We start from the raw sequence: 19,371 nt of genomic DNA, 5'->3' as shown, positions 1-19,371 counted from the left end.
TATATATATATATATATATACATACATATATGTATATAAGTATATATATATATATATATATATATATATATATATATACATATATATATGTATATATATATATATATATATATATATTGTTCTAAAAGTAACCAACAGAAATTTTTCAATTCAGATATCAATGGGATGAGCAATAGATGTACTTATCTAGGCCAGACCTGAAATAAGCCTAATTTTGTAAGCTGATTCTTACTGAAACGAAGTGCGTAATAACATTAAACATTATTTTTTTTTTTAGCTTAACTCAAAACTACCAAAAGCTGGATGCCTCTTGCCGCACAGGAATTGAAGCCAATTCATTTCAGATTAAGAAATAATGCAAACAGAAGTTTTAAACTTGACTGACCAAGCTCTCTGGCCAAAAGCTCTGAAATACATTGATTTTGGAAATACGCATAGAGTGTGTCCCTGTATTCGGAATGTCTCTTGTTTCATATTATCAACTTTGATGGAGAGAGTACCAAGATCTCGGCACTTGAAAAAGGGACATTTCTTGTACGAGAATGTTTAAAGAATGTATGTCCAGTGAGGTTTTTATCTACCTACGGGTGAAAATGGCACCTCATAAGTATTTAGAGATGCCAATTTAGTTGTCGATATAAGTAACATCTTTACAAAGAGACAGTGTACAATTATGACTCTATTCTTAGTCATCACAAAGACTGAAAATAAAATTCATGAGTAGATGAAAAACTTACCTATCCTTATGTCAGTCATAATGATATTTTAAGTTGCTGACTCCTGTTGCAATTGACAATACTATCTACAAGCATCGCTTACCCAGTCATACAATAAGAGATGATCATTCCAGCCTGCAAGAAAAGTAACAATTCCATACATGACATTTATTTTCATTTAGGCTTCCTGAAACCCTTTGTTTACAGATTTTCCTTTCCGTTCTCTGTTTTACATTCTCTGGATGGCCTCCTCCTCCTCCTCCTCCTTCTTCTTCTTCTTATTATTCTTCTTTCGTCCTTGGGGACAATGCTGCTCCTCAGTGATGGATTCTCTTGTCTCCGGCAGGAGCAGGCACAGGATTGCCGACAGGGCCAAGGTCATGGCGAACAGCGCCGAAGGCGCCCAGGTGATCACCATACCCTGTGTAGGTACATGAAAGATGTATGAACCTTTATATGTATGTGTTATGTTCTCTCATATTTCATGTTCATGCATATACCTCCCTAATGTATCAAATATATGTCATTCATACATGTATCATGAACGATATGTAATAACCAAACCTCGGCCATCTGGCAGTAATGTTTCACCAGTACGGGACTGCTCTGTTTCCCTTGTAAGCATATAATCTGAACCTCTGAGAATTTGTTAACTCCACTAGACATTAAGAACCTACTTTTGATATTTTGGTGTTTCCTTCATCCCCAAACTTTAGTGATAAGGATAACACACTGAACACACACATGGTGCAGTGAACTGAAGTGTCAGTGAAGTTTTTTATTCAAGAGGATTTTCTGCAAGTGCTTGGCTTCCGGCGCCATTAATCAGCGATGCTGTTGTCTGTGCTGTTTCCCGCCTCCACCCAGATTTTTATTGTGCTTTAAGTGTACAGTGATCAGTGGTTCAAGAGTGAAGTGTTGTGCAAAGTGCCATGTCATGTCGTTCTAGTGTCCCTTTTTGGCTTTCGTGCATTTTAGATAGGATTGTGACATGCAAAACCCTTGCTGCTGCCCTAAGTGAGAGCGCATATCAATACATCCTGTCCCCTCAATTGTTTCTAGGTAACGCTGAGCCCCAGCAGAGCAGACACACATACGTAATGCACACACTTACTCGCTGATCCAGTAAATTATATTATTTAAACTGTTATTTTAAAAAGAGGAATCTTTTTATTATTCTAATATGTGTCATTCATTGCATATATATTACATGCAATGGATGGGCAAAAAGACTTTCTAGGTCTGCCAGAAGAGACTGCAGACCAGGGGTTGCTAGAAGCCAGTAGTGTGGGAGCTTATGCACACAGTAGGAACACCATGGGAGAGGAGTTCGCCAGGACGTCACAGCCCTCCTCCCCCATCCACCACTCCTTCACCCTCACTGTCAACACAATTGGAGCTTGTGAGTCATGCCAGATATTGCAGCCAACCCAGCAGCAGGAACCATTGATGAGTGATGACGACCCCTCTAGGCCCTTTGAGTGTAGCAGATTTCTTTATTGTCACAGAAAAAGTCTTCTTCATCATAGTTGACCGACTCTCAGGGTGGTTTGTTGTTGTCCCATGCAAAGGTGATACTACCACTTCTAATACAATCAGGATCTTCTGTCACTACTTCTGGGAAGTTGGTGTCCCTCTCCTCCTCAAGACATGGAGGACCACAGTTCACCAGCAACGAGTTCCAGGACTTCATGGAGCGATGGGGAGTTCAACATGTGGTGACTTCCCCACGTTATCCACAATCAAATGGTCATGCCGAGGCTGCTGTGAAGTCAATCAAGCATCTTATCCTAACAACAGTATCCTCCAGCAACACTGATTGTGAAGAGTTTGATCGAGGTCTCTTAGAGCTCTGCATTACTCCCAATTTCGCAGGCTGCTCCCCCTTCTAGATCCTGTATGGCCGACCTCTTAGGTCATGCATCCCTGCACACCCAGAATCCTTTTCAAAGGAGTGGCAGGTCAAGGCTGAGGACTGTGACCGCCGTGCTGCCGCCCGTGCTGAGCAGATTAACACCCGGTACAATCAGCATGCCCACCCCTACCCAGGTTGACTATTGGCCCCAAATTAAAGATTAGTCTTCTTCATGTACTCTGATGAAGGAGATTTAGTCATACAACATGTTCGAATCCAAGACCCAGCTTCTCACTGCTGGGACAAGGTTGGGGTGGTCATGAGTTTCAGCAGATCAAGGGACTACGAGATTCGTTTCCCTAGTGGTTGTGTATGGTGGCGAAACCGTCGTTTCCTTCGCCCAGTGCCACCTCTTAGTGTTGACCCATCCCCTCTTTCCCCTGTGGCCCCTTGCTTGGACCAAGAAAAGCAGTCCTTAGTTGATATTTCCCCAATCTCCCCACGTCGTTCTCAAAGGCTCACAGAAAAAGAGTCTGCTCGAGAGTGTACTACGAAAGTGAGGGGGGGGGATGGAGGTGTAGGTACATGAAAGACACATTCAATATGATGTATCCAGTATGTTGTGAACCTTTACATGTATGTATTATGTTCTCTCATATTTCATGTTCATGTATATACCTCCCTAATGTATCAAATGTATGTCATTCCTATATGTATCACGTACAGTATGTAATGACCAAACCTCATTCGTCTGGAAGTAATGTTTCGCCAGTATGGGACCGCTCTGTTTCCCTTGTAAGCACATAATTTGCACTTTTGTGAATTTGTTAACTCCACTAGACATTAAGAACCTACTTTTGATATATCGGTATTTCCTTCATCCCAACCTTTAATGATAAGGATAACACAACAAACACACACCCTGGAATGCACATTTTTTGACTAGGAAATTCATTGAAAGTCAATTCTCACGCAAGGCAAGGCAATCCTCCCTGACAGTTGCTTTTCAAATGCAATTCTGCAGTATGAAGACACAAATATGAAGATCGGACTCACCAAAATATCGTTAATGTATGGCGACATCATGCTCCCTATGCAACCAATGGTGCTAGACTGCCCAACTGCCAGCGACCGGTACCGAGTTGGGAAAAGCTCTGCCGTGTACAAGTAGCAGATGACGAAGGCGGTTGAGATGGTGATCTTTCCCGTCATCGCAAACGTCATCAGCAAGCCAAAAGGCACTGTAATTAATTATGGATGTTACTGGCAGGTAGAAAGACACTGTAGTTAGTTGCAAACATTATCAGCAAATCGGAAGGCACTGTAATTAATTACGGATGTCACTGACAAACCCAATGGCACTCTAATTAATTCCGGATATCATTGGTAAATGGAAAGGAACTGTATTGATTACGAATGTTATTAGTAAACTGGAAGGTCTCATTTGCACTGCAAAACTAACAGATGATTACTTTCATAAATCATTTAGTGACTATCTAACGCTTTGAAAGTGGAATAGAATGGAATATAGAATTTATGCCAGAGGACAAGGGCTGAGACCTATGAGGTCATTCAGCGCTGAAACGGAAATTGACAGAAAAAGGTCTGAAAGGTGTAACAGGAGGAAAACCTCAAAGCAGTTGCACTATGAATCAATTGTTAGAAGAGGGTGGAAAACAAGATGGAAGAGAATACGAAGGGAGGGACAGTAAAAGGAATGAAAGGGGTTGCACCCAGGGGCCTAAGGGACGCTGCAAAGGACCTTATGTAATGACTACAGTGGTATCAAAAGTGGAGCTCATTGTGATTATATCATTCAACCTATCATACTTCAGACTCAGAACATTTCTGCCATGTACCAATTTCAGAAGTATTAGTCGACCTTTAACAAATCTGTCAGTAGTTATCACAAAGATTCACTGTAATTCTTTGCAAAGAACCAGATTAGTAGTTTGTTAACAAATACCAGTTCATCCAAAGAGGCTTCAAGGATAATTCTTTGCAAAGAATCAAATTAATAGTTTGTTCCCAAATACCTTCATCCATAGAGGCTACAAGGATAGCCAAGATGCAGATAGCCCAAATACCTTCATCCATAGAGGCTACAAGGATAGCCAAGATGCAGATAGCCCAAATACCTTCATCCATAGAGGCTACAAGGATAGCCAAGATGCAGATAGCCCAAATACCTTCATCCATAGAGGCTACAAGGATAGCCAAGATGCAGATAGCCACGCCGGACGCCCAGAAACAAATGGCCAAGCTGATTCTCCTGCCGGTGTAGACTATCAAGACCCATGAAATTAGGTAACCAGGAACCTCGACTAAGCTTCCAAAGGCCACGTACAGGTAAGGGTCGGTGCTGGAAGGCGGAGAAAGAAGTCATGACAATTATCAAGGATTTTTAATGAAGTGGAAATGTGAAGGACACGTGGAAATGATACGTGAATTTTTAGCATTGTAGAATTGAAAAGATATGAAAAAATACTTATTTTTTCAAAGCAGAAAATAAAACCTGAATGGAATATACATGGAATATAAAATTTAGGCCAAAGGAAGAGAGAGAATATGAACTGAGGTATAGTCAAAGGAATGAAAAGGATTGCAGGAAAGGCCGAAGGGACGCTGCAAAGAATCTTAATTAATGGCTAAAGTGCATCGCGAGAAGTACACTGACAGAACAGCCTTCTACAGGGAAATATAAAACCTGAAAACTGCTTTGGATATTTTACAAAGGCAGAAAAGTGGGTAATGCGTGGAAAATTCTTCATTTTATCGTAAAGCAAAAAAGTGGATAACAGTGTGAAAATTGCTCATTATGTCCTGTCTAATTAGAGGAGAACTGAATGAGAAATGAAAGTACTCAGCATATTCTAGTATTTTATAAAGTGTGAGTAAAGCATGGTAATGAAGTCACATTTTGTAGGAAAGCAAATAATCTATAGAAAAAACTCTTGAAATATATAGAAAATCAGTAATACGAAAAGTAAAGACAAAGTTAAAAAATTACTGATAAGCTTCTAATCATCTCTGGCTTTACTGGAGTCAAGTATTAGTAGTAGTAATAGTAGATGTGATTTGGCTTTGAAATGGCTCCCCAGCACGTTCTATTTCTCCTTAAGCTTGTTCAGGTATCAAAAGTTGTTGAATCCTTACCTAAGGTTGTCTGAGTTCAAGGAGATGCCATAGTACACCAAAGCAACAGTGTACCAGCAGAACCAGCTAATTAAAATCTTCACTCTGTGCTCTTGCCTCAGTAACAGGGCGAAATATTCCTTGAGATATCTGATGATTCGTCGAGATATGGCCTCTTCACTTTTAGATTCACTCTGGAAAAGCAAGATACACGTACATACACACAGAAACACACACACATTATGCATATATATATATATATATATATATATATATATATATATATATATATATATATATATATATATATATATATATATATATATTCTTTCATGATATTGCCTTGCAAAATATATATCTTTCCATAGTTTTGATGTATTTACTCTCTATTTATCATGTGTTATGTGTAATGATAATAGTTGTTGAAATATCATATGTAGTATAATGTCAGATTTCAAAAGAGTTAATGATTTAGATAACTTAACATAATTTTTAATTAGTAGTATCTTTCTTGATATTAGTGTAGTAGCGGGAGAGAGAGATTTGAGTGTTAGACCAGATGTTGTGTTTAGATTCATTTGTCACCAGTTAGGATAAGCGAGAGCTTTGTTTTGGGTTACGCATTGAGAGGTTGGGATAACAGTTAAGATTTTGTCTCATACTAGAAAAAGATGAATGATTTCGCAATATTACATGTATTGTCCTGATTGCGTTCAAAATGTTTTGCAAGAAGTGACGTCCTCTTCCTTTTTCTAGAACTTTCTCTCATATCTTGTTCTCAAAATGCCTTAATAATGACGTCATCTAATTGTTTCATTTCCTACTGGAATCCTAAAGTTTGTTCATTCAGCTTTCAGAGACAGTTCTTGTTGGTTCTCTCTCTCTCTCTCTCTCTCTCTCTCTCTCTCTCTCTCTCTCTTCAAAACAGAGAAGCTATTAACATAAAATATTTGTGTGGTCACTGGTATTAATCTTAGCTTTTGAGATCTGAATATAGGAAAAGTGTGTATTTGTAACGGCACCTATCAGAAATGTGTTTTGTGAATTTAAAGCAGCTGCATTTCAGGTGATTTTGCAAAAGTTTTCACAAGCTTGTGTAAGGTAAAGTGAAATTTGCTTATTATTACCATGATATAATAAGGTATATTGAGAGAATTTTGCCTTAGTGAAATTATTATTGGTAAATTTATGTGTATTTTTGTGTGTCATTGTGTTTGCAATCTCTTAATTTTTCACATTTTATAGATTGGTGATTGAACATTTATTTACTTAGTATTTTAAATATATTGATAATTTAACATTGCATACTTGATTTAATTTTCATTTACTAAGATTTTCTTTTCAAATCCTGAGTAATTCTCGATAGTTTAAATTTTATTAGATTAATTTAATTTCTTGATAAATTAAAGTTTTGATATTTAGTTTTGTTTAATAATTTAATTCAAGAATTAATTAGATTTTGTGTTGTTCACAAGTAATAATAAATTTTTTCAGATTGTGAATTCTAATTATAACTTTTGAATTTGAAAAAAAATTTTTGTATTTAACATTTTTAAAAACAACGTTTCATTTGTTGACCACCAGTGAATAGGATTAATTGTGTGCATAAGGCAAAGTGATGAACATGTTTTATTCCTTTAGTTTTGCTGAAGGGAATTAAGACCAGGGAAACAGTTAAAGTTGTTTGATGGAGCGATGCCCTTGTACTTTAGTATATTTCTTGTTTAATTGTTGATAGTGCATATTTACAGTTATGTGGTACTAACAAGGCTAGGTGAGGAAGGGTACAGTTGTCCTTGATCATACCTAGATTTTTTTTACTCACCTTTATTCGGATTTCGCAATTATCCGACAGACCCTTGGTTCTATCAATCCGGATGACTGAACGATTATTTATATAATAATTAGCAACAGACAAGTTAGATGATAACAGTCCTACATAAAATTCCTTTCCAATCAATAATTATTCTCACAGAAAATGTAAAATACAGCTATGACTACGATATTTTCTATTTGGTCTACCTATGATATATATCTAGAGCAAAGTCATTTCCAGAAGGGAAAATAGAAATTACGTTATTTCTTCAGGTCTGTATAAGAAAAAGGACACTTAGAGCACTTGAAACGATGTTATTGATTCTACGACACTTGAAGGAAGTACTTCAAAATAAGACAGTGTCAGTGCCTCTTAAAAATTCCCAGGATGTTAGCTTTCATTCCATAATTTTTATTTCTCTCTTCAATTATTAAACCAAAAGAAACAGAGGTAAAACTGAAGCCTATCGCCAAGCCCCTCTGGTTCAGTAACTACCAGTTTGCATGCAAAATGGGCGCCATGTTTAGTACCAGCCCCTACGGGATTGCAGTGAAGTACATAAATAAAAAAACAGTAAATACCAAAAACATCAACAAAAGACATAAACATAAACAAAAGGCGGTGAATATTCAGGTCGGTGACTGGCAGGAACCAGGCTGCAGTAGTAATCTTCAGTCTGAAATAGATGAAAATCTTACTGGAGGGGCAATCGTCTTCATGGAAATGATGACAGCCTTTGAGGGCGGAAAGGCACGACCGTTTATTCTGGCAACCCTTGAGAATATCTTCTCGGCTTCTTTGTATTGACCTTGAGATATCAGCCAGCGTGGTGATTCCACTATGACCCTGTGAATGGAACATTTGGCTTATTCCAGACAAATTTAGAAAAAAATTCTTTTCATTACCATAACTCTACTGTGCATTCACTGACGACCATTTATGTTGATCTTTTTAGTCAGTCAGGTACAATGGCTTTTTTTTTAGCACAAGATCCATAAGATTAGTATAAGCTTCGAATTAAAAACTGAAAATGTAAACTACATTATTAGATTTAAATTTCGGAATCATCTATAGATTCTAAAAGTTTGTAAATCTACCATGAGCAAAGAACCATTAAGCCTCTAAATACTGAAAATGGCTTCAGGTGTCAAGGATGTCAATGGTAAACAGAGAAAATAAGGAGTCATTAAATTTCTTGATGCCAAACACTGAATGCACATGTCTCACCAGTAAAACGAAACGAGCAGAAGCATAGGGGCCGAGTAAGCCACCTGCATCCATCGCCAAGGTCTGACTAGATAGGCGATGCCAGGCACTACCAAAAATCCCAATGACCATGGGACACCACCGATGCTTCCTACCACTGATCGCTGTCTGTGAGAACATATCTCCATTGCTGGAAAGCATTGGAATGGAATATAAAATTTAGGCCACAGGCCAAGCATTGGAACCTATGAGGCCATTCAGTGCAGAAAGGGAAAAATAAGTAAAATTCGTTTTAAAGGTGTAATGGGAGGAAAACATCACAGTTGCACTATGAAACAATTGATATAAGAGGGTGAAAAGTAAGGTGGAAGAAAGTCAGTATGAACAGAGATACAGTAAAAGGAATGAAAGGGGTTGCAGCTAGAGGCTGAATGGATGCTGTAAAGAACTTTAATTAATGCCTACAGTTTACTACCCTCCTACAAAGACTGGAAACAACTGCGCCAAAAGTACTCGGACCGTTCATACAATCATTAGAGATCATCAATAATAAAATTGTAGGTGGTGCCAGTCTCTGGTATTTTTTTCCAAAACTTTCTTTAAAGTAGCCAATACTGGCAACATTATTATTATTACTATTATATACTGGGCACAGATTAGAAGACAGTAAATCTAAACATGAAGTTTAATTGTAGACTATTGTTGTTACAACAGAAAATATATAGATAGATACAAACTGCATTCAGTTTCACTTTGATTTTCCTAACCCTCCTTTTTCTTTTTGGTTAAGCCACACCCTTTTCCTAGGCCTATTGTCCACTCCTCTATAGGCCTAGGCTAAACTCACTTGTCACTCTGAACTTACTGTACACGAAGCATCCTGTGTAATAGCCAATGCTGAAGAAAGCAACTGCAACTCTGAGGAAAACATAAAGGGAATACAGCGGAGAAAACGCTGCTCCCAAGGCACACACAAAACTCAGGGCTGAGCAGACAAGTATGACAGGTCTACGGCCGTACCTGCAATAACACAAGATAGATGCAAGTGCAGAAAGCAAGTAAGAACATCTCTAACATTTCAACCATTTAAGCTGTTATTTCATTCATGTTTATGATTTAATAGTTCTCACTTAGCCATGAAGTATGGAAATATCAGATCTCCAAGGAGGACCCCAAACTGGGCTGCAGACTGAGTCGTTGAGTAGAGAGCTCTGTTCTCGCATACCAGATCCCACTGAAAGATGATAAAGAAGTACTGTTAAATAGCTGGAAATGGAGGATTATTCATTTATAAAGTTACAAATCTTCCAGAGTTTTAGAGATTTGTTATAATTTTGTATTGTATACAACTGAAGGCTAAATAAGTTTGTCGCATTGTGAATAGAAAATTCTGAAGTGGCGCTGATTTGGTTTTTCAACTTTTCATTTGCATACTGCTAAATCCACCACTAACGTTCAATTATACCTGCACATAACTGTGCAGGCAAAACTGAACGTTAATGGGTTCAGTTTAGCCTGCACAGGCCGACTGTGCAGTCATAACTGCCCAGGTATAACTGAGCATTAGTGGTGGCCTTTAAAGGTACTTTGCTTGTTGTCCATAGAGAACGCTCCCCACACTGTGTTTACATTGGGTTAGAATATTTTCTAGATATTTCTTAAAATCTACACTTATAAGAAGCACACATACTGTATACTTGTTTAAAACTTTCTTATGTGATGACTATAGGGTGTGTATATGTATTGTAACAGGGATTTGTATTGTAAAACTATTGATAGAGTTTCCCCTTTTACCTGTGATCACATTTTTTCCCCATTGCCTGTGCCTTGTCGTATTTACCCCCTTTTTTATGTTTTGTTTACCATTCTGCTGTTGAAACTAATTTGTTGTATTTATTGATTTGTAAGCCTTGCCTGTAGCATGAATTGAGGTTTGTAAAGAGACCGTGGGGCCTACTGGCTCCCTTGTGATTTATGGTCTGCAGCTGAGAAGAGGGATAAAGCGAGGTACGAAAGGTGGCAGTTTTCCTTTGAATCACCCCGGGAGTGAAAGGAAAAAAGGTCGGTTATGTCACACGCAGAGGCCTCACTGACTCAGGCTAGGCAAAGGATAAATCAAAAACTACACATACTGTAAACATTCACAAAGTGCAGAGAGTTGTAACATACATCATTATTCGTTGTCCCTCATTCTTCCATGCTGGAGATACACATCGACTCTATAAACACAGAACTAAAAGCGTGCACACATGTACTTATGTATCAAATAAATTCATCTCAAGTAATATTTATAACCTAATACGAAGGTGAACTCTACAGATATTTTTAGAGGACTTATGACCTTCAGACGACATGAAAGCTTCTAACTATAGATTGTAGTATGAAAATAAAACACATTTGCCGAAATAACTTGTCAAGGAAAAGCAATACTACTTTCATTAGTACATCTAATGCTGTCCTTAGTACGAATACTAGTAATGATGCCCTTAGTACCATTTGTAATAATGGTGTCAAGAAAGGTACCGGTAAAAGCTGAATAATGTTGCTCACAGCGTAATTCTTTTAAGCCACCTTACCTCGGCGACGAGCGTCAGGCTGTAATGGCTGACGTTGAAGTCTCGAGACTGACAGTAAATGGGGCTTCCATCCCCGATGAAGATCGAATCCCGGTTTTCCATGGCGGCTTCATAGCCGAGTTCGACAGCTTTTGTGTAGTTGTAGTTGTAGAATTTGCAGTTTTTCTCGTCTGTGTCGTTGCTGTGAAAAGGAAAATCAGACTTAAAGATAACTTCCACATTCTTGTAGGAATTGAAACGAAAAACAATTTCCTCATGATAAATATAGCACTATTGTTAACAAAGGCTAACGTATGAATGACTTATTATCCAAACGACTTCCGAGTGGATGGAAGCCAGGAAAGAAAGGAATGGAAATGGACATCACCCAAATAGAAGGCTAATGAATCTTGGAAAACAGAGGCCAAGGAATTATTCCAAAGATTTATCAGTGGAGAAACTAAAAATAATATACAGTGAACATAATGCGAGGGAAGCAGACTACAAAAGGGATATAGTTTTTTCAGTCATATTAAAAGTGTTGCTACTTGAATGCCTCATGTCATTGAATCAATTACCTGCAGACAAATATGAAGCAACTTGAACACTTAACATAGTGACAGAAAGATGAGATCAAATCACATTAGTTTCTAACAAAATCCACGAAGCATCGGATAGGAACAATTCAGGAAATGACATTAAGTCTAGAGCTGACCGATGAGAGAGAGATGGAGAGCAATTCGAGACAGAGTTCAAATAGTACGTGATAAATGACGGATCAGCAGAAGAAGATTGGGCAGTTGTATGCAAGAGTAGGTCTCTGGCTGCAGAGGCAATGGTCAAGAAAGAATTTTTACTGACCTTGACAGAGGAATGGCGAGAGCTCTGATCTGTTGCTGTGTCCAGTTGGCCTCTGTCAGTAGCGCAACGTGGCACCAGTGCTCGGGTGTTTCGCCTAGGAACTGGTAGGTGACTGTCTGAAGTGGCAGTAGGAAAAAGGCTGAAAGAAATGTGAAAGATTCTGTCAGGAGAATAATGGCAGATGCTCTTTCTTACTTTCTTTATATCTTCATCTGAAAACCCTGAAGGACAGAGTCAGCAGACTTGAACCCAAGAGGGCTCCAAAGGGAAATCATCTATAAAGTAAAGAAATCATGCAACAACTGAAACAATATTTCCATGCTTTGGTTGAGTTAAATCTGAGTAAGTTTCGAAAGAACCAAATGAAAGAAACTTGATGTAGAGGAATATTTACCCATACAGCCAAATGCTAATGATGTTATGTTCCACCATCCATAAGGGTTAACTATTTCTAGCAAGTCTTCGAGCTCGGAGACCCCAGCTACTCCACCTTGCTCATCTAATTGGAACGTTTCTGATGTTCCATGTTTCCCTTGGTACGCCAGATCTGTGGGATCTACTTCTACATCACTCTTCATTTGGTCAACATTTATTGACCGAGTGTTGTCTTCCATATTCTATGCTCTGAAAGTGGTAAAAAATAACAACTTCATGATATTTTTTTGGTTCCAGAAATGTTTCTAGACATAGCCAACAGATGTAGGTACTTGAGTATCCCGATGTGGACAATAAAGTGCCTACAAATGTCTATAGTGGAGCAGGTAACTACAAAAAAATAGGGGAAAAATGCAAATGGTGATACAAGCATGAAACTTGGCTCAACTACTCTTCTTGTCCCTTGGTCTCATTATCAACCTCCGGCCACACAAAATTTTGCCATTTTCCAAGATGGCTGACAGGTTTACAAAATGGCGTCCTGTGGATACTTGAATATTGGTATTTAATTGATTAATCACATTCAGATCCCTAAGTCACTCCCAGTTTATATTAAAATATTAAAAACAAGCCTTTATATATGTAGATACATCATTTCTCTACATATAAATATTCAAGATGGTTGTCACTATATCAAAAATGTCTGCCAAAATGCCAAAAATTGGTACTTAAGCTCATATATGAGGCTAAAGGTCGGGTAATACATGGATTTGGGGTAACTTCAGCCTGATCAGTTCATTTTTTGTAGATTAGAAATCAATTAATCCCCAGTTAATTAATTTTCATCCTCATTTAGAAAAAAAATGGGTAATAAGCTTAATGTAAAAGTGTAATAGTGTAGTGTCAGTGTACTGCCATGGCACACTGGTTGACACTATAGCTGTGAAACTCAGCATGGAGTTCAGTGCTAGCTAATGGCAGAGATTTGTTATTAGTTTCCCAAATGCTGTTTAGCTAGCCCCACTTCAAAGTTAAACAGCTGCACCTGAATTGACAGGATGTGCCAGCGTGGGAGAGCCGAGCCAAGGAAGATGGGCTTTAGTCTTCTAGATGGTGTATAGATCACACGGGAATTAAATAGCATTGGATGAATGATCGGGCTAGGGGTAGGATTATGACATATTGAGCCTAGTTGTATCCCATACCTGAAAGTGCATATATGTTATATAGGTGGTAAAAGGATAAGCCCTTGGCCTATAGAACAAAAGCAATGGCAAGACAATCTTGGAAGTCAACGTCTTTCCTGAGGGGAGATAGTACGACTAACTGGAAGCTTTGTTGCTAGTGCCAAGAGGAACACATGAAAGACTAGTTGATGCATCTGGTGCTGGCTATATTACCCTTGCAACAAACATTCCTGAATTCTATAAGTTAAATGCAATGCCTATACCATTTCATCCCAAAAGGCTTGATGAAGGTGATGGAATTCTGCAGACCTTTGAAAATAACAAAGCAACATATCATGAATCATGTATGCTGAAGTTCAAAACAACAAAACTAGAAAGGAAAAGGAAGTCATTGTGTAAGACAAAAGAAGAAGATGATGCCCCATCAGCAAAATTCACACATAGTAGCCAGAAGGCAGATGAAGAACATGCATAAGAATCTAAGACTGAGAAAGAAGGAATATGCTTTATTTGTGACCAACCAGCACCAGTCAAAGATTTACGATCGGCCATGACATTGCCTTTACATGAAGAGCTGCAACGATGTGCCACCAACCTATTAGATGAGAAACTTCTGGCCAAGCTTAGTGCTGGAGATATTGTTTCTCAGGACTATATGTATCACCCATCTTGTCTGACAGGTGTGTACAACAGGGAAAGGGCCTGTCTAAATTCCCAGAAAACTGGAGATGATTATGTGCAGTACAGACAAGAGGATGTGCCCATTTCCCATGGTCTTGTCAGCCAAACAAACTCGGTAACCAGGGTCTCACTTGAAATGTTGGTTCACCACTGCTGTGCCAGACAGTTGCTGTTTTCTTTCCACTCTGCATTTTTCTTATTAATTCACCTGCACGTCAACGGACACTCACCTGACTGTATCCTGCATATACATTCACACTGCACCGTATATTCTCCAGCATTTACCGTCGTAGGTTAGTCCCGTTCTTCACACCGGTAGCATCTGAAGTAAGTTTGATATGCTTGAGAATTTTAGTACAAGTGACTTGGCACTGATGGCGCTCCTTTTGGAAGAGGGAGAGGAAAACGAGAGAGTCACAAAAACCGCGTTATTGGTGCATAAATCTCTGAAGAAAAGGAAAAACGGAAGAAGAATACTTTACACTATATAAAGAATTAATGGATGACGAACAAAAATTTCATCAGTATTTTAGAATGTCGAGAAACCAACTTGGTGAATTTTGTTTTATCAAGTCAAACAATAGAAATGTTCTAAATTTAAGTCTTGGTCTTTAAACTCGATGCCTCCATAATCAAGAAAGTTGTTGATAAATATAAACAACAAAATTAATATTCAATTTTATACGTTTTTGGATTTTGTAATGCTCAGTTTCTGTATCTCTTATGTTAACTCTATGGTTTTAGTTAGTGACCTCGTAATCCGGGATTATCCTGGATCAGCTCTTTATTTATTACCCTTTTAACAATTAACTATCTGGTATTCTTGATCTTTTTGTTTACCTTGATCGATTTACTATATCACTGGTTTTATATGATATATATATTATATATATATATATATATATATTTATATATATATCTGTATATATATATTTATATATATATATATATATATATATATATATATATATATATATATATATATATATATATATTGTTACATTCTGGGGCCGGTTGGGATAATGGAAATTATTATTTTAATTAACTACCTTGAAAGCCAACACAAAGCACTCAGGATGTAAGCGATACATGGGATGAATAAATGGACTTACCTTGATATCATATCTTAGTGGACAGAGAATAGGAGGTCGCCGTGGGAGAGAATTAACCAGTTACGCAACTTAAATTGAATTTATTTACAAATGAAGCAATCAGGTAATGAATGTGGACAGGCTGACTGAGCAGCAAGCAAGCACATACAATGTGCAATAAAATTAGACAATGCGTAGCAAATTGCTGGATCTGGAAAGGCTACGTCCCTGAAATAGTTCAACACGCAAATGAACATGAAGGTTGCTACCGGTTAAATGATTTTGTTGGTATTGCAACTTGTTTTATCAAGGGGGAAACTGCCCAGTGTCCCGGACTACTAATCAGAAGCTTCTTGCAAATGGCAGGATGGCAGTTAAATGTCTGTGCTAGGTTTTGGATCACAAGGCAGGGAAACAGACCATCCGAGGCGCTGGATAACAGGTTCTGGAAGAGAATTCTGGGTTAGCATTCAAACCAATGACTTTCTCTCACATGAACTTAATTATGCACAATGGAGGAATTGGTCAACTAGATTTAGTTAGCCCGTGGTAACACTGTGGTGGGAGCGATCTAATTATTATTGAATTAATTTACTTTGAGCTTGTGACAAGTCATGGGGACAAAGGCCTGATAGGTCTGATTTGACAAATGGGGGTTTGTTTAGGAGAAGGAAAAGTTGGAAATATTGAAAATGGAGAGAAATTCACGAGGAGAGAAAGAAAGCTGGCGAAGGAACGAGTGCTTCCAGATGTACCTGATTCCTTCTGTGCGTAGAGCTCGTTGCAAAGACGAATTTCGGCTGCAGGAGTCTCGCATTCCGCGCCAAGAGAGTGAGACAAAAGGGACACCACATGATGCTGTGGCGTTTGGATAAGGAATCTGTCCCAGGTCGCTGGAGTCGCCTTCGATTTTGTTCTCTTAGGTTGGGCACAGGACATCGGCGATCTGAAAAGGTCGTAGGGAAAATAGGTTTTAAGGGCTGGGATAATAGCGTACTTACAGCCCTGATTCACCCTTGTGTCCCTAATGGCTATCTGACCCCCCAAATCACCCGATGCTGGGGCTAAGAGGTTGGTATTGCTTTCCCCCAAAAGCAGGTGACGTGGGGTGATAAGCCTTCATAAGCATAAGTTCACCTCCCTTTCATGGTGCCTCCTCCAGCTGCCGTTAAATTTGATTTTCTATCTAACGATCTAAAGGGACGAATTTAGTATTATAAGAATATATATATATATATATATATATATATATATATATATATATATATATATATATATATATATATATATATATATATATATATATATGCCCATATATGTATATAATTATATACACATGCATATGTATCTATATCTACACATACTGTACGGTATACATACATACTGAATACATACGCACGCGTGTGTGTGTGTTTCGTGTATTGGTCATTTATATGTAAAGTATACAAAAGGTTACAAAAGCTTGTTTTTTTTCTCTCTCTCTCTCACGTAAAGACGTCTGTGTTAAATTTGAAGCTGTGAAAAAATAAATCAACAATCCTTATCAGCCGTATTCTACAAGAACTCGTAGTTCTGTACTAATGTAATTAACTTTTCCTTGTTCATTCTGCGGAAGACAGATCGGCTCTTTGCGTCTGAGAGCTGACTGACTGCTGGTACGGTCGGTAGGGTCACTATCCGCGCAGGTGCCACATTCCACACCATCTTGCAGTGACAGGATCGGTACCTGATCGGAACCTGACCGTACCTGCAAAATATTGTCGCCGAGAAACCCCACCGGCATTTGAAGGTGACGGTCCGTGCTGGTACGACATAGTGTGAAAGCTACAACGTAAATCCCACTGGAGAATATTTTGACGGTCCGCTGCGGTACGGTTACGTGTAAGTGCATTTATGTATAGTGTGAATAGACCCTGATACATGAGCGGCTGAACAGCGGATGCTGACTGAGGGAAGATCAGGGATTCAAAAGTTATTTTTTCTCAGTAAAACAGGCGTGCCTCCACCAAGAAATTAGAATCTGCTTGATATGTAAACTTCAGTCTTGTACCGAGCCAAGTTAGGTCTACAGTTATTGATATCAAGGATGCTTTGCTTTTTTTAAAATTGCAATATCTTGTAGTACTAGAGAAGCATGTGTTGTTAAGGTTATGTGAACATTAGTTGAGTTTTGGCGCGCAATCGTCTGTTGCTTGTTGACATTATTTATATTACCACCATCTGTTAGCGTGGCGTCACACGCAACCAAACTAAGTTAACAATAAGGTTGATTGCAACCAAGACGCGAGTTCATACCACGTGTGTTGGAAATTAATTCTGAACCAGCATCCTAATTAGTAACTCCTACCTAATCTTACCTGGTCTACCAAGGATCGAACCTTTCTGTTGTGCCACTAATTACTGAGTTTTTACTCGACTACGTGGTTTCCTTTCTTGTACTGATACATTTTTTGAGATGTGTGTGTGTGTGTGAGAGAGAGAGAGAGAGAGAGAGAGAGAGAGAGAGAGAGAGAGAGAGAGAGAGAGAGAGAGAGAGAGAATTACAACTGCGCCTCAGTTTTGCACGGGATAGCAACAAAGGTCTAACTCCAGGCTTCATATATCTTGTGTTTTCTAGTTGTCGGAAAGCTCTTTAAATGTTTCAATTTAACATGTTAATTTTGTCCAGAGGGCTTCCATGTTTTCACTCTCCGCCCATCTTACGTCATGGATGACGTCATCAATCCCGGATGAACCCAAGTCAAGTTTCAGTAAATGCCAATATCTAGACTTCTATTTTCATATTTTTTTCACATTTCTAATTCTAAATTAAAGGTTAAAGATCCATTCCAATGACGATTTTTGAGTTCCTTCTCATAAAAGTGATATGCTCAACTTTTGACAGTAAATAAATGTAGCTGAAGGATATCCTTGTATATATTAAGTACTGAAGTCTCCGAGGGCATCAGTATTTTACTGAAAACCGATATCTTAGTTTCTTCAACTGAATTCACATTCCAAGAGATTGAGCTAATATGGTTTACATGATTTCACAGAGGCTTTTAAATGAAGTCAAAATATACCTTTGTGACAGGCAGTGACATACAGGTCAGGATAGTTCAGTGCGGAGCCCTTCGTTGGCTGAGTCGGTTGAGTTCGGACTGTCACCCGAAGAGCCGGAGTTCAGTTCCCCCGCCAGCTGATGAAGAGTTAGAGGAATTTATTTCTGGTGATAGAAATTCATTTCTCGCTATAATGTGGTTCGGATTCCACAATAAGCTGTAGGTCCCGTTGCTAAGTAACCAATTGGTTCTTAGCCACGTAAAAGTAAATCTAATCCTTCGGGCCAACCCTAGGAGATCTGTTAAGCAGCTCAGTGGTCTGGTAAAACTAAGGTATACTTAATTTAGTACAGTGCGGGATAGTTATAGTAGGCTTTAACAAAGAGGAAAGATTAACAGGAGATGTTGGGAGTTCCACTATAGGCAGAGCTATCTTTCTTTCTCTCTTTAAATTATCAGCAAAAAGAGACAAGTTATAGGGAAAGGAGGTAAATAAGTGAATATGGGGGAACAGGAAATAAAACCGATACACCTGAAATTCAGGAGGCGTCACCAGGGAGCAGGAATGAACCTGCTCCCCGCTTGAATGTTTGGAGCTCAGAAGATTCCACAACTGAACCAGAAAAGCTATTTCACATCTTCGTTGTAGCCAAGATAAAGCTCCTAGCAAACTGACTAGTATTAAACCTGATACCAGAAAAGACACACTAGCATCAGGTTTAACAGTACTCGGTTTGGTAGGAGTTTTATCTTGGCTACAACTGAAAAGTGGAATAGCTTGCCTAGAGTAGTTGTGGAATCTTCTGATCTACAGATCTTATTACTAAAGGATATTGATGAAGTCAACAAAGA

The 19,371-nt window shown here is 38.5% G+C and overlaps 1 protein-coding gene across 1 annotated transcript; it reads right to left on the bottom strand.

The window, feature by feature from the left end:
• Positions 1–945: 945 nt before the first annotated feature.
• On the bottom strand, positions 946–10,545 carry LOC136853957 (organic anion transporter 3-like). Its single transcript, XM_067129855.1, has 6 exons — positions 10,523–10,545; positions 9,576–9,748; positions 8,750–8,918; positions 4,608–4,933; positions 3,628–3,812; positions 946–1,137 (listed from the first exon to the last, which is right to left on the bottom strand). The coding sequence occupies exons 1-6, from the start codon at positions 10,543–10,545 to the stop codon at positions 946–948; spliced, it is 1,068 nt and encodes a 355-aa protein (XP_066985956.1).
• Positions 10,546–19,371: the final 8,826 nt, after the last annotated feature.

Source organism: Macrobrachium rosenbergii, chromosome 28 (genome assembly GCF_040412425.1).
Source record: "Macrobrachium rosenbergii isolate ZJJX-2024 chromosome 28, ASM4041242v1, whole genome shotgun sequence".
NCBI lineage: Eukaryota > Metazoa > Arthropoda > Malacostraca > Decapoda > Palaemonidae > Macrobrachium > Macrobrachium rosenbergii.
The sequence above is the reverse complement of the archived record's forward strand: the minus strand, read 5'-3'. Positions and strand labels throughout refer to the sequence as shown.